Source organism: Ahaetulla prasina, chromosome 4 (genome assembly GCF_028640845.1).
Source record: "Ahaetulla prasina isolate Xishuangbanna chromosome 4, ASM2864084v1, whole genome shotgun sequence".
In the NCBI taxonomy this organism is placed as follows: Eukaryota; Metazoa; Chordata; class Lepidosauria; order Squamata; family Colubridae; genus Ahaetulla; species Ahaetulla prasina.
This window is the reverse complement of record NC_080542.1, coordinates 431,550-444,469: the sequence shown is the minus strand read 5'-3', so window position 1 is coordinate 444,469 and position 12,920 is coordinate 431,550. Positions and strand designations below refer to the sequence as shown.

Genomic DNA, 12,920 nt, shown 5'->3' with positions numbered 1-12,920 from the left:
GGGGGGGGGCCCTGGCAATGGGCCCCTCTTTCCTCAGCAGGCCTAATGCCGAGAAGAGGCTCTGCAGGGATTGCCAGCCCCCCAGGGGGCAGCTGCCTGCCTGCCTCCCATCTGGCGGCTTTGAGGGTTTTGAAGAGAAGGAAGGAAGACCCTTGTCGGTCTTCGGATGAGACATTCGCTTGGTCTTTCGGGGCGCCTGGCACTGCTGACCTCCTTCCTGGGTGGGCTTTGGCATCTCCTGAATGCTGAGTCCCCCTCCCCCCCAGGTTTAAGCCGTAACCCACCATGGGCTGCCGTGGTTCCGTGTCAAGCCAAGCCACGGGCAGCCACCATCCTGGGGTGGATCTCTGGGGCATTTCCCAAGGGCCCTGCGGGGTCTCTGAGTTCTGCTCCGTCATCCCCCATAGCGCTGCCAGGGCCAGGAGGAGCCAAATGCGCACGCACACAACCACGCCCAGACGCTAACACCACCTGGAGGTTTTTGCTCAGTGACCCAAATGGGAAGGGGGTGCAGCGTTTCCTGTGGATGGGTGTGTGTGCAGTGGGAGTGGGCGGATTGTCCAGCCGGTTCCTGGGAAGGGCCCAGCCCAGTCCTGGCATGCAGTTCACCTGGCTGCGTTTGTCCCTTGGAAGTGGGTGGGTTGTGGGGAGCCTCCTGGGCGGAGGGTCAGCATCAGGACTGGAGCGCCTGTGGCCAGGAAAGTTCCGATGGGAACAAAGGGGGAGGGGCACAAGCAGCCCCCCCCTTTGCCTGGGGCGTAGCCGGAGTGTCTGATCCCAGTCAAACTGGGAGGAAGAAGCTCAAGGCCCCATCTGCCCCTCCTCTTCCGGCAGATAAACTGCCCAGTCCAGCTGCTGCCCAGAGGGAGCCAGGATGGCTGGTGCGTCCGTCAAAGTGGCCGTCCGGGTCCGGCCCTTCAATGCCCGAGAGATCAGCCACGCGGCCAGCTGCGTCATCCAGATGCAAGGACCCACCACCTGTGAGTTTCCTGCCTGTTCCCCAAGGACCGGAGGAGGAAGATGAAGCCATATAGTAGGGGCGTTGTTGGGGTGGGGGCAGTGGTGAAATCCTCCATGGATTGCCACTGGTTCGTTGCCCGCGTGTGCGCAGTCTGCACCAAAGGCACACTGTGCACGCACATACACTGTGTGCCAAAAGCACACTGCGCGCATGCTTAATACACACTGAATGCGCGCTTCGCACGGAAAAAGGCTTGGGAAGGTAAGTAGAACTGGGGTGGGGGGGAACAGCTGTGATGTGCAAATTAGCTTCGCTAGAAAGCAGGATTTCCTGCTTTCTAGTGAATATAAACCATGCGGCACAGCTGATCGTCGGAATTACTGGTTCAGATGAACCGGTAGCTTTTTTTAACTACTGGTTCATGTGAACCGGTAGTTTTTATCACTACCAGTTCACTTGAACCAGTGTGAACTGGTAGCGTTTCACCCGGTGTGTGTGGGGGGGGCATCCTGCCGGGGATGTCTGTCACGAAAGGGCCCTAGGCAAATAAATTTCAGACATTGCTGGCAGCCTTGATGCTCTGCTTGGCTTCCAAAGCCTAAGCAATTGTGAATAAGGGCCTTCAGGTTCAATGGCAGTCCACCCCTGACTTGTTAAGGAGTGGCATCAGCGGAGGAGGGAGGAGGCTCGTGTCCTGGAGTCCCACCTTGCCCTCCTGTCGCCTCTCACAACTGGCTTGGCTGCTGTGAGGAGAGGCCTCCGATTCCATGCCTGAATGGGCTGCACCCGTGCCAGAGAGGCAGGCAGGGCCCACTTGGATGAGGGTGGGAGCTGGCATACTTGCCCGCCTGGGTATCCTAGCCCAAACCGGCCCCCTGGCCTGGCCTGTGAGCCTTCCAGATGCAGCTGCTGGTTGCCCAGGCAGTTGAAGCCGGGTTCCCAGGCAGAGCCGCCTCCGGTGCTTAAAGGCAGCCATGTCCTCCCACCAACGCTGCCTTTGCGCAGTGGCAGTGGCAGATGTGGCAGAGGGGCTCCCCTTCTCTCTTCCTCCTCGCAGGCATCGCCAACCCCAAGCAGGCCAAGGACCCTCCCAAGAGCTTCACCTTCGATTACTCCTACTGGTCCCACACCTCGGTGAGTGTCGCTGCGGGGAGATGGCTGCGCTTGGCTGTCCTGTGGGGGGGTGCCTCCCTCCCTCCTTGGACGGGGCCAGCCACGTCCGGCACCCCACGTGAGGACCCCTCTCTTGCAGGAGGACGACCCCCACTTCGCTTCCCAGCACCAGGTCTACAAGGACATAGGGGAGGAGATGCTGCTCCACGCCTTTGAGGGCTACAACGTCTGCATCTTTGCCTACGGGCAGACGGGGGCCGGCAAGTCGTACACCATGATGGGCAAGCAGGAGAAGGGCCAGCAGGGCATCATCCCTCAGGTGCCTGGAGCGGAAGGGCCGGCTGCCCTTGGGACCCGGCAGGGGACACGCCTCACAACCGTCTTGCCACTAATTGCCCTGCCTGCAGGCCCCACCCCACCCCTCCGCCATCTCTTGCTGGGATGTGGGGCTAAGGAGGGAGGGGAGGCGACACCCCCCCCCGCCTTGACTCCCCCTCTCTCCCTCCAGCTCTGTGAAGACCTCTTTCTCCGAGTGGCCGAGGAAGCGTCGCCCTGCCTGTCCTGTTCTGTGGAGGTATGTTGGACAGCTGTCCCCCACCTCACTCCCACCCCATGATCCTCGGCCTGAATTCCCTCAATCCCTCCCCAGGTGAGCTACATGGAGATCTACTGTGAGCGTGTGCGGGATCTTCTGAGCGCCAAAAGCCGTGGGAACCTGCGTGTGCGTGAGCACCCCATCATGGGGCCGTACGTGGAGGGCCTCTCCAAGCTGGCCGTCACGTCTTTCGAGGACATTGCTGACCTCATGGACTGCGGCAATAAAGCCAGGTGAGCCTCTGCCGGGGTTTGTGTGTGCTGGTGGTGTCTTGGCCCTGGGTTAGGAGGGCCCTCCTCCTCCACTGGCCCAGGACCCTTTCCTCCCGCAGCCACCCAGACAGCCAGTACCCAGGCCTGTAAGGGGGGGCTGCCTCAAGGGCAGGGCATGGGGGAGGCCCAGATTGGGACCAAGCGATCCCAAAGCAGTGGCTGTTCCAGGAAAGAAACACAACACCCCCCCCACTGATCTGCCTTCCCAGGACTGTGGCAGCAACCAATATGAATGAAACCAGCAGCCGCTCCCACGCCGTGTTCACCATTGTCTTCACCCAGCGCCGGCATGATGAACTCACAGACTTGGACGCTGAGAAGGTGGGAGGGCCGGTCTCGTCCAGGAGGTGGGCCCAGCTGCGGGGGTCTCCCATAAGGTGCCAAGATTGGAGGGGTCCTCCCGGAGGAGTGCGGAAGGGCCCCTTTAAGACCCTTTCTGATGGAGTCCAGTTGATTTGCGTGCTGGCCCCACGCTTGTGGCATTCCCACATTGGGGCTCTGGTAGGAAGGAGCACTGATCTGTGGCTGCATGGCCAGGGTCAGTCAGCACGGGGGAGCTCTTGCTGCATCAGTTTGGGACCCCTGAAGACAGCCCCTGGGGGACTCCAGTCCTCATCTTGTGCCTCCTCCCCTTCTCCCCAGGTTAGCAAGATCAGTTTGGTGGATCTGGCGGGCAGCGAGCGAGCGGACTCGTCAGGCGCGAAGGGCATGAGGCTCAAGGCAAGAAGGCGGAGTTGGGCCAGTGTCTCAGGCGGGTGGGTGGGCTCCGTCCTTTCTCTAGGTCCATGGGGCTAAGGGTGGAATCTCTTCTACGCCCATTTTTCCAGGAAGGCGCCAACATCAACAAATCCCTGACCACCTTGGGCAAGGTCATCTCCGCCTTGGCCGAGATGGTGAGCAAGGCTCCTTCAGTCCAGGGGGATGCAGAGATCAGTGTAGTGTGTGTGTGCACATGCTTTGAGGATAGAGTGTGGGGGACCAAGAGCTGGGACAAGGCCTTTGGATGCTTGGCCGGAGACATTGGGAGCAAGGGTAGACATGGTGGGTTCTGTGGGTGCGTTTCCCCTCTTTTCTCCCTGGGGGACCCTCTTCCCCTTCCCCCGACTCACTTCCCCTCCTGCCTTCCCAGCAAAGCAACCACAAGAGGAAGAAATCCGAATTCATCCCATACCGGGATTCGGTGCTCACCTGGCTGCTGAAGGAGAACTTGGGTGAGTAGCTAAGCAACACCTGAGGAGGTCCGGACACACACACACACAGACACTTTTTTGAGTGGACACCATGGGACATGTAGTTAGGGGCTCCTGCAGGAAAGTGGGAAAACAGGCTTCCACAGCAGCTCAGGGAAGGTCTGGTTGAGCCTTGGCCAGGTGGAAGAGGGGAGCGGGCGCCTTATCTGTAACCCTCCCTCTGGATGTCTTGGCTAGAACGCTCCAGATTCTCCCCAGCCCAAAGGCTTCAGCAGAAGCTCAGAAGCACAAAGGGGGCTTGTTAAGGACTGACGGGCAGCGGGTCTTCTGGTTTCCCACCCCTGGGTAGCCTGGTCTCTTCCTCTCGTCTCCAGGGGGAAACTCCCGCACGGCCATGATCGCCGCCCTCAGCCCAGCCGACATTAACTATGAGGAGACACTGAGCACCCTCCGGTGAGTGAGAAGGCGGACCTGGGAGGGGAGTCGGGGGATGAGGAGAGGGGCCCCTTTGTGGCAAAGGTCCATGCCAAGGCCCGGCCCTTCCCCCCAGACCCCCTTCTCTCAGTGCCCGTCTCCTCCTGCCCCAGTTACGCCGACCGTGCCAAGCAGATCCGCTGCAATGCCATCATCAACGAGGACCCCAACGCCCGGCTCATCCGTGAGCTGAAGGAGGAGGTGGCCAGGCTGCGGGACCTCCTCTCCGCCCAGGGACTCTCGGGTGCCTGCTTCTCGGGTAGGGGCAGATCTGGCTGGGCGCTCCGGGGACCCCCACCCGTCCAGGAAGGCTGTGAAGCATTCACAGCGAGGCCAGTGGGAGGGACCAAGTGAGAGTTTGTTTGAAGCTGGGAGATGCATCCATCGCTCGGCTGGTGTCTTTGCAGGGCCCGAGCCAGCCGATCCAGGTGGCGGGCAGAGCATTCCCAGTGCTCCCTTTGCCTCAATGGCCTCCTCCTCTCTCCTGCTGGAACCCGTTGCCCTCAATGGGGAGCTGGAGCTGCAGCTGCCAGACTCTGAGGAGCAGATGCTGTGCACGGAGGAGGCCATGGAAAGGTTGCAGGTGAGGGGCCCTGGGAGGAAGCACCTCTGCTTGTGCCCCAATTTCCCTCTGTGCCCAGGGTCTGCCTGCCCCACCAGCAGGGAGAGTGCCCCCCCTTTGCCTGGCTCCCGATATCGGGGGCCCTCTGGTCTTTGCCCTCTGAGGGGCCCTTTCCCAGCAGCCCGACTCTGCGCTGAGCAGCCTCCACCCTAAGGCTCCCTGGCAACCACAGGTCACCTCATCAGCCACAGCCACAGCAGCCCAGCACTTGTTGGTCGCCTCTCATCCTCCCTCGCAATACAGAGGCAGCTGCTGTGGCTCAGATTCCCCCCCCCTTGCAGCACAGCCAGTCCCCTTCTGCCCAGTGATGGGAGCTTGGGCAGAGGGGCTGGTTCACAGGACCATGTGCCTGAGCGACCTCCTCCCCCTCCCCCTTCCTTGTAGGAGACCGAGAGGATCATTGCGGAGTTGAATGAAACCTGGGAGGAAAAACTGCGGAAAACGGAGGCCATGCGGATGGAGAGGTGAGTGCCGATGCCCCCCCACCGCCTCTGTGCTCCAGTTTTGCCAGGAAGGCCCTGGAGGGTCTGCTCAGTGGGCTGCATGTCTATTGCAGCTTCTTTTCGGGGGGGGGTGGCAATAAGGACCCAAGGTCATCAGGTTGCCAGGGGAGTCCTCGGGGCATCTGAGCTGCCATCGTCCGCTGTGCATCATTGGTGATGCCTCAGAGAAGCTCAGGCGGGGAGAGTCGGCTGCTCTTGTCCTCCCTGCGGGAGAAGCTGCCAGCCGCCGACTCTGACAGGTTGTGGCGCTGCTGGAATGCAGCTCCTGAGCGGTAGGTTTGCTGCTTCCCCAGTGATGGTTTTGGTGCTCATCCAATCAGAAGCACCGTTGCCCGTGACCCCTGAGGTGCCCCAGGCAAACTTTCCTTGGCTCTCCCAGTGACCCAGCCAGGGGGTCTCAGTGGCAGGGGTCTCTTGTCTTTGCTGCAGAGAAGCTCTCCTAGCAGAGATGGGCGTGGCTCTTCGAGAGGACGGGGGCACCGTTGGGGTCTTTTCCCCCAAGAAGGTAAGCACTGTGTGCCAGGTGTGCCAGAGTGCGGCCACTCTCCTCTGTGTAGAATCTCCCCCCCCCAGCCCCAAAGGTGTTGCATTGTGCACCTGCAAAGACAGCCCCCCTTTAGCCCCCGGAGCCTGGCTACACAGGGTCTCAGCCCTGCAAACGGACAGGAAGTTCCAGTTGGGCCGGGTGGAGACTGTGCTTCACGCTGCTGCCCGTCTCTGCCCTCCCCAGACTCCCCACTTGGTGAACCTGAACGAGGACCCCCTGATGTCAGAGTGCCTGCTCTACCACCTCAAAGACGGCGTCACCAGGTGAGGCTGCACCGTGCCTGGTGCCGACGGCCGGCCGGCTGGTCTCCCTCCCAGCTGGCGGACAGGGCGAGGTCAGAGGGCCTGATCGCCTCCACTCTCCTGCCTAGAGTTGGCCAGGAGAATGCGGACATCCGGCTGAGCGGGCAGTTCATTCAGGAGCAGCACTGCGTTTTCCGCAGCGTCACCTGCGAGTCGGGAGAAGGTGAGGCTCAGGAAAGGCGCAGCTCCTCCCTCTGGTGTGACTGCCAGAGGCGGTCAGGATAATCGAATCTCCTCTCCCCTCTCTTTGTGCTTGCCCGGAGCAGGGGGGCCCGGCCACGGGGCAACAGGCAGCAGCAGGTATTGCCTTCTTTGGGTGTCTTACCAGATTGGGGGTGGGGCAGGGAGGTATCCCGGTCACCATCCTGCCTGCCCCAAGGTCCAGCTGCCACCCGCTCTTCTCCGTGCCTGGCACTTAGTCAAATGGCCCTTGGATCAATGGTGCTGAAGGGCAGCCTGGGGCGCATGGTCAGTTCTTCCTCAGCCCCACAGGTGTGGGCTGCCTCCCAGAGAACCAGGGCCCTGATCTCTACCTGTCTCCTCCGTAGTCGTGGTCACCCTGGAGCCGTGCAGGGGGGCTGAGACGTACATCAACGGGAAGCAGGTGATGGAGCCCCAGGTGCTGCGATCAGGTAGTGCTGGGGGGCCGTCCTGCCCAGGAAAAGGGGCTGCCAAGAGCATCTCCATTTGCTTCGAGGGTTGTGCGGCTTTCAAAACTCCTTCATAGTTGGGGAGATTCCCCCTCAAAGGGCCTCCGGTGCCCCCTCACTGCTTGGGGGTCCTTTCTCTGAGCAGCCAACCTAAGGGGGAAAGGGGAGGGGCTCTCCTGGACGTGTCAGTTGGCTTTGGTGCCAGGGCAGTTTTGGGGGTCCCTGAATTAGGCCAGTGACCTCTGCTTCCTCCACGGTCCCTATATCTGCTGCTGTGATTTAAGCCCCCCTTCCAGAGCTGACGTCCCCCTACCCGCCTTGCTCCCCAATCAGGCAACCGCGTGGTGATGGGCAAGAACCACGTGTTCCGCTTCAACCACCCTGAGCAGGCCCGGCTGGAGCGTGAGCGCAGCGTGCCCCCCGAGGGCCAGGCGGAGCCCGTGGACTGGAACTTCGCCCAGAGGGAGTTGCTGGAGAAGCAGGGCATTGACATCAAGCTGGAGATGGAGAAGAGGTGGGTGAACCCCGGGGCAGCCGTGGGGCTCAGGTGGCGCGGCTTACCCCGCTCTCTCGGCCCTACTTTCTCAGCCCCTCCTGCGGCTATTTTTCCTTCCAAGGCCTGGGTGGGGGGAGCTCACCTGCAGCTTTGATCCTGCTGTGGAAGTGGGGCCCTGGGGGTGGGGGGTGGGGGCTCTGTGTGGCTGAAGCTGCTCAGGGTCCTCGTTTGAATATGTCCGGCTTTGCCCCCTGTGGGTCAGGCTGCAGGACCTGGAGACGCAATACCGCCGAGAGAAGGAGGAAGCGGACTTGATCCTGGAGCAGCAGAGGCTGGTAGGTGGCCGCACATGCGGGACCTTCCCAGGCAGCCTCAATGGGGGAAGCCAGGCTTGCTTAATGACAGCAACCACAGCACAAAGGTCATAAAATTGGGCGTGACTCAGTGACAGCATCACTTGTGGTCATAAGTTAAGGACTCTCTGTACAATGCATTACAGGTAGTCCTTGACTTACAATCTTTCATTTAGGGGCCGTTCAAAGTTACGATAGTACTAAAAAAGTGACTTATGACCACTTTCCACACAACGGTTGCAGGGTCCCTGCAGTCACGCGATCAGAATTCAGACACTTGGTAACTGGTTCATATTTACGATGGTCGCAGCGTCCTAGGTCACGTGATTCCTTTTTATGGCCTTCTGCCGAGCAAAATCAATGCTAGATTCATTGTACAGCCGTGTTGCTAATTTAACTGCAGTGATTCGCTTAAGAAGTACGACAAGAAATTTTGTAAAATGGGGCCAAACCAGTACCTTTGTTACTGGTTTGGAATTGGGAGCGCGCGTGGGGCGCTTCTACACATGCGCAGAGCATCCATGGTGACGTCCGGGTGGGTAGGCGGAGTCTCCCGCTGCCGCCACTGCCCGCACTAGGACAAACCGATAGAAACTCACCACTGGGCCAAACCTACTTAACTGTTTCAGTGAGAAATTGTGAGCTCAGTTGTGGTCGTAAGTGAAGGAGTATTTTCGTTTAATGTCTGTTTCTGCTGGAACCACTTGACCTTGAACACCCCCCTCCTCCAAATTCCCAGTATGCAGATTCGGACAGTGGCGACGATTCGGACAAGCGCTCGTGCGAGGAGAGCTGGCGTCTCATTTCCTCGCTGCGGGAGAAGCTGCCGGCCACCAAAGTGCAGACAATTGTACGCCGCTGTGGCCTGCCCAGCTCAGGCAAGAAGCGGGAGCCACTACGGGTGTACCAGATTCCGCAGCGCAGACGAGCAGCCAAGGATCCCCGCTGGCTGACCTTGGCTGACCTCAAGATGCAGGCAGTCAAGGAGATCTGCTACGAGGTGGCCCTCAACGACTTCCGGCACTCCCGCCAGGAAATCGAGGCCATGAGCATCGTCAAGATGAAGGAACTCTGCCGCCTCTACGGCCGGCGTGACACAAATGAGCGTGAGAGCTGGCGCGCCGTGGCCAGGGATGTCTGGGACACAGTGGGTGTGGGCGAGTCGGAGGGCCCCACAGGAAGCAATCCAGCATCTGGAAACACGGAGACCCAGGTCAGCACGCCAGGCGTGGAAGTCAGCGACCTCCGGGCACATATTGACAAGCTGACAGACATTCTGCAGGAAGTGAAGATCCAGAACAACATGAAGGATGAAGAGATCCGGTCACTGCGAGACCGGGTGGTGAAGATGGAACAGGTCATCCCCGTCTCGCCCCAGGTGAGCAGATGCCCAGGTGGGCAGCAGGGTTTCCCTAAGGCCCGTTTACCCCTCCTGCTGTGCCACAGGGGTGTAACTGCAGCTTGTTTTAGCTGGATTCTTCTCCTACAGTAAATAAATGGAAGACACCACACACCCTTGGGGTCCCTCGCTAGAACACCCAATTGTTCTTGTGTAGAGTCTTGGATTGGCCAAGCATCCCTCACTCCCCACATAGTTCCTCCCCATCTTGTGTCTGGCCTGACCCACTCCGGGGAAGAAGTACCCTTCCTCCAGACCCCCTTGCCATCTCCCCATTTCTCTGCCCCCCCCCAGGAAGACGAAGAGCTGGAGCAGGAGTGGCAGTCGCTGCTGTTGGCACAGGAGAGCCGAGCTTTTGTGGCTGAGGGGGAGACCGGGGGGTCAGGGGAGGCCATGACTCCCCAGGAAGAAGAGGGGTCCTTGCCCTGCGACCGTGTCTCCCGCCTGATGAAGAAGGACCCTGCCTTCCGCCGGGGGCGCCTCCGTTGGCTCCGCCAAGAGCAGCTGCGCCTTCAGAACCTGCAGCCGCAGCAGCCGCAGCAGCGCCGGGGGCCCAGCCGCTTCATCCCCCCGCAGGACTGCAAGCTGCGCTTCCCCTTCAAGAGCAACCCGCAGCACCGCTACTCGTGGGGGCCCAGCACCGCCTTCATGGTGGGAGAGGAGAAGGAAGGGCCCCCCGTTGAGGAGATGCCTCGGGCCCCCAGCCCCAACAGCCACGGCAGTCCCCCTGTGCCGCTGAAGCAGCCTGCCCGGCGCCACTCCCTGGAAGGGGGCCCACGGGGCAGGCGCAGCAAGGGCAGGGGGCAGGAACAGCATCCCCCACGCAAGCATAACTATTACCCTTACCAGCACCAGCCCTACCCACAGCGCCGTTCTGGGGTCCTGGAGGGCCACACCCCACCCCGCATGCGCCGGCAGAGATCGGCACCCAACCTGCAGCAGGAGAATGCCGGCGCTCAGTGATTCTGCCAGGTGGCTGCTCCTGCACCTCCTTTTCCAGGGGGCAGTGGGGAGGAGCCCCCCCCCCTTGCAGGAGGGGTGGTGGCTTAGCACAGCCCCAAAAGGGTAGGGCGCTGTCTCTGCAGTCTGTGGGGTCCTTGGGGGTGCTGTGCCGCCATTTGCTTGGATCGGCGTAGTAGTCGTAGGGCCCAGGTGCAGCCCTGTGGGGGGGGGCAGGTTGTGGGCCTGCCTGGGCGCAGCTGCAGGGATATTCCCCACCCCACCCCAGAGCAGCCTTAGGGGCCGATGGGGGAATCCAGGGCAGCAGGGACTTGTGGAGGGGTCTTCCCCTTGCTTCATGCGGGAGGTGGGCCGGGGACGATGAACCTGTTTGATATCCTAAATGGGGGCAAAAGGGAGGGGTCCTTAAGGGGGAGAGGCAGATGTAGCGTGAAGCAAAATCTGTTCTTGGGGCAAAAAGGCAGAACTTCAAACTTTGCTGCCAGCCCCCCCTCGCCCTATAACAGTTCCAAGGCTGTATAGAAGCCTCATCCTATTTGGGGCTGGGGGGGGGCCCACAAATGTCTTTGTTCCTGCTGATTCTATTAATTGAAGTCTCCCGGGAGCCCCCCTCCCTCCCCATCGCACTCTGCCACTTTAGGGCACCCTTGACCCCCCTGCCAAGGGGGGATGGAGAGGGAGGGGCCCGCCTCTGAGAGCATTTTGTCATCAGCCCCCAATTCGCTGCTTCAGGGGAAGCGGGCATCCAAGCCCCCCCACGGAAGGCTCTCTAGAAGTTGCCAGTGGGGGAGGGTTGTGCCCATGCTCTGCTGGGGGTGAGGGCAGCTATATCTGAAGCGCTGGTCTTCGTGCTTGGGGGGAGATGTGGGGCTATGTTCTTCGGTTGGCTACCTGTTCCTGAATAATAAAGGTGGCAGAACACCCACCTGTTGCCTCCAGCTCTTTGGGGTGGGGAGCCTGGGGAAGCCTGCCCCCTCTGAAGCACACCTTGCTGTCCCCACTGCTGTCTGCCATCCCTCAGCTGCCCTATAGCACATAGCTCCCCCAATCCTGAATCTGGAGGCGGGGGGGGGGGGGATTGCCCAGCTTCCTTCCCACTCTTGTGGCCTTGACAGACCCTCCTCGGCCACCTTGTTTACGGCAACCCCACCTCTCCTAGGAATTGGGGGTGGGGACAGGAGCGTCTGCAAGGGGGCTACAGTGACCAGGGTGAGTGAGCCTCCAGCTGACCTGAACCCACCAGTCCTGGGAGAGGGGAAGGGATGCTCTCTGGGTGGAGCCCCCTGAACAGATGACGGGAGATGGGGGTAGCAAATGCTGCGGTTTGGAGGAGGGGGCAGCTCGCAGTCTTAGAGAAGCTGTGATTCAGTTTTTCCAGAAGAGGGTCTCCTTGCCCAGGTGGCCCCAGCTGAGCCCGGATCTTGCCAGCTTTCAGTACCATCCATTATGCCACCCTGATTGGTTTCCAGATTTGGGGGTGGATGGCAAGATGATGTGATTGTTCTCCCTGCACAGGGAGGGTCTGTGGTCTGTCAAGGCTTAACTCTTCCATAACATCTTGAAGTGGGGGGTGGGGTGGGGGCGGAGTCACCCACCACTCAGAGCAGGGATGGTTTCCTTTTTCTGGGATCTCTGCCTGGGTGGGATTACATCCCCCATAATCTGGGGGTCCTCTCAGCCCCTGCTAGAAGGGCAGGTGGCAGCTGTAGCTGGGAGGCCTTCCATGGGCTGGTTCTAGACTACCGTGTTTTTTCTGGGGCTGCCCTTGCTTCACTTCGCTCTACAGGGTTCCTAACTCTCAGCCTCCGCAGGAGGGGTGACTGGAGCCTCACAGGGGGGCCTCCCCATACCTCCTGGTGCATGCCAAGTGGCCGATTATCCCTCAGATCAGGAGGTTCCACTTCAGCTAGCAACTTTAAAACCTGTGGACTTCCCGCTCCCAGGATTCCTGAGCCAGCCATGCTGGGGAATTCTGGGAGTTGAAGTCCACAGGTCTTCAAATTGCCATGGTGGAACGTCCTTGTTTCTAGATCCTCCTTTGCAGCAGCTGCAATGCCTGGAGCCAGCTGCCTTCCGTCACTCCCCACCCCCCTTCCGCTCCGAGACTTGAAAGAGGGGGGGTCCTTCCCGTCCTGTCTGTGAAACGGGGAGCCTGGCAGGACCCGGGAAGATAACTCGCATGCCGGACCTGCCTTTTGAGGCATATTTTCTCCAAGGCTTTGACTCCTCTCCCCCGAATGGGGGCCATCCCGAAGGAAATCTGTTCCAGAAGTTTGCTTTTTATCCGTTTCCCCTTTTTGCCTTTTGCTCTCCTACAGGCGGGGAGAGCATCTCTGTGCAGTGGGGAAAGCTCCCTGGGCTGGGTAGGGGTCTGTTTGCCAACCGGTCCGGCAGGAGAGGGTGTACTGCACTCGGGACGCGCTCAGAGGCTTGTCCGGCCTGGAAAACGGAGGAGAGGGGGAGGCAGCGTCAGAGGCGGCTGG

General features: G+C 60.5%; 1 protein-coding gene across 3 annotated transcripts in view; it reads left to right on the top strand.

Moving 5' to 3' along the window:
- Positions 1 to 12,920, top strand: part of KIF1C (kinesin family member 1C) — a 21,302-nt gene extending 8,382 nt beyond the window's left edge. For all 3 annotated transcript variants that reach the window (XM_058181312.1, XM_058181313.1, XM_058181311.1), the window contains exons 2-22: positions 835 to 980; positions 2,019 to 2,095; positions 2,214 to 2,393; positions 2,583 to 2,648; positions 2,724 to 2,902; positions 3,151 to 3,262; positions 3,584 to 3,661; positions 3,769 to 3,834; positions 4,071 to 4,152; positions 4,506 to 4,584; positions 4,719 to 4,864; positions 5,013 to 5,188; positions 5,612 to 5,691; positions 6,160 to 6,235; positions 6,461 to 6,540; positions 6,648 to 6,742; positions 7,128 to 7,211; positions 7,563 to 7,743; positions 7,988 to 8,060; positions 8,818 to 9,456; positions 9,772 to 12,920. In XM_058181312.1, coding sequence (XP_058037295.1) covers positions 875 to 980; positions 2,019 to 2,095; positions 2,214 to 2,393; positions 2,583 to 2,648; positions 2,724 to 2,902; positions 3,151 to 3,262; positions 3,584 to 3,661; positions 3,769 to 3,834; positions 4,071 to 4,152; positions 4,506 to 4,584; positions 4,719 to 4,864; positions 5,013 to 5,188; positions 5,612 to 5,691; positions 6,160 to 6,235; positions 6,461 to 6,540; positions 6,648 to 6,742; positions 7,128 to 7,211; positions 7,563 to 7,743; positions 7,988 to 8,060; positions 8,818 to 9,456; positions 9,772 to 10,440 — 3,324 coding nt within the window. In that variant the 5' untranslated portion in view covers positions 835 to 874 and the 3' untranslated portion in view covers positions 10,441 to 12,920. The remainder of the gene's footprint in view (positions 1 to 834; positions 981 to 2,018; positions 2,096 to 2,213; positions 2,394 to 2,582; positions 2,649 to 2,723; positions 2,903 to 3,150; positions 3,263 to 3,583; positions 3,662 to 3,768; positions 3,835 to 4,070; positions 4,153 to 4,505; positions 4,585 to 4,718; positions 4,865 to 5,012; positions 5,189 to 5,611; positions 5,692 to 6,159; positions 6,236 to 6,460; positions 6,541 to 6,647; positions 6,743 to 7,127; positions 7,212 to 7,562; positions 7,744 to 7,987; positions 8,061 to 8,817; positions 9,457 to 9,771) is intronic.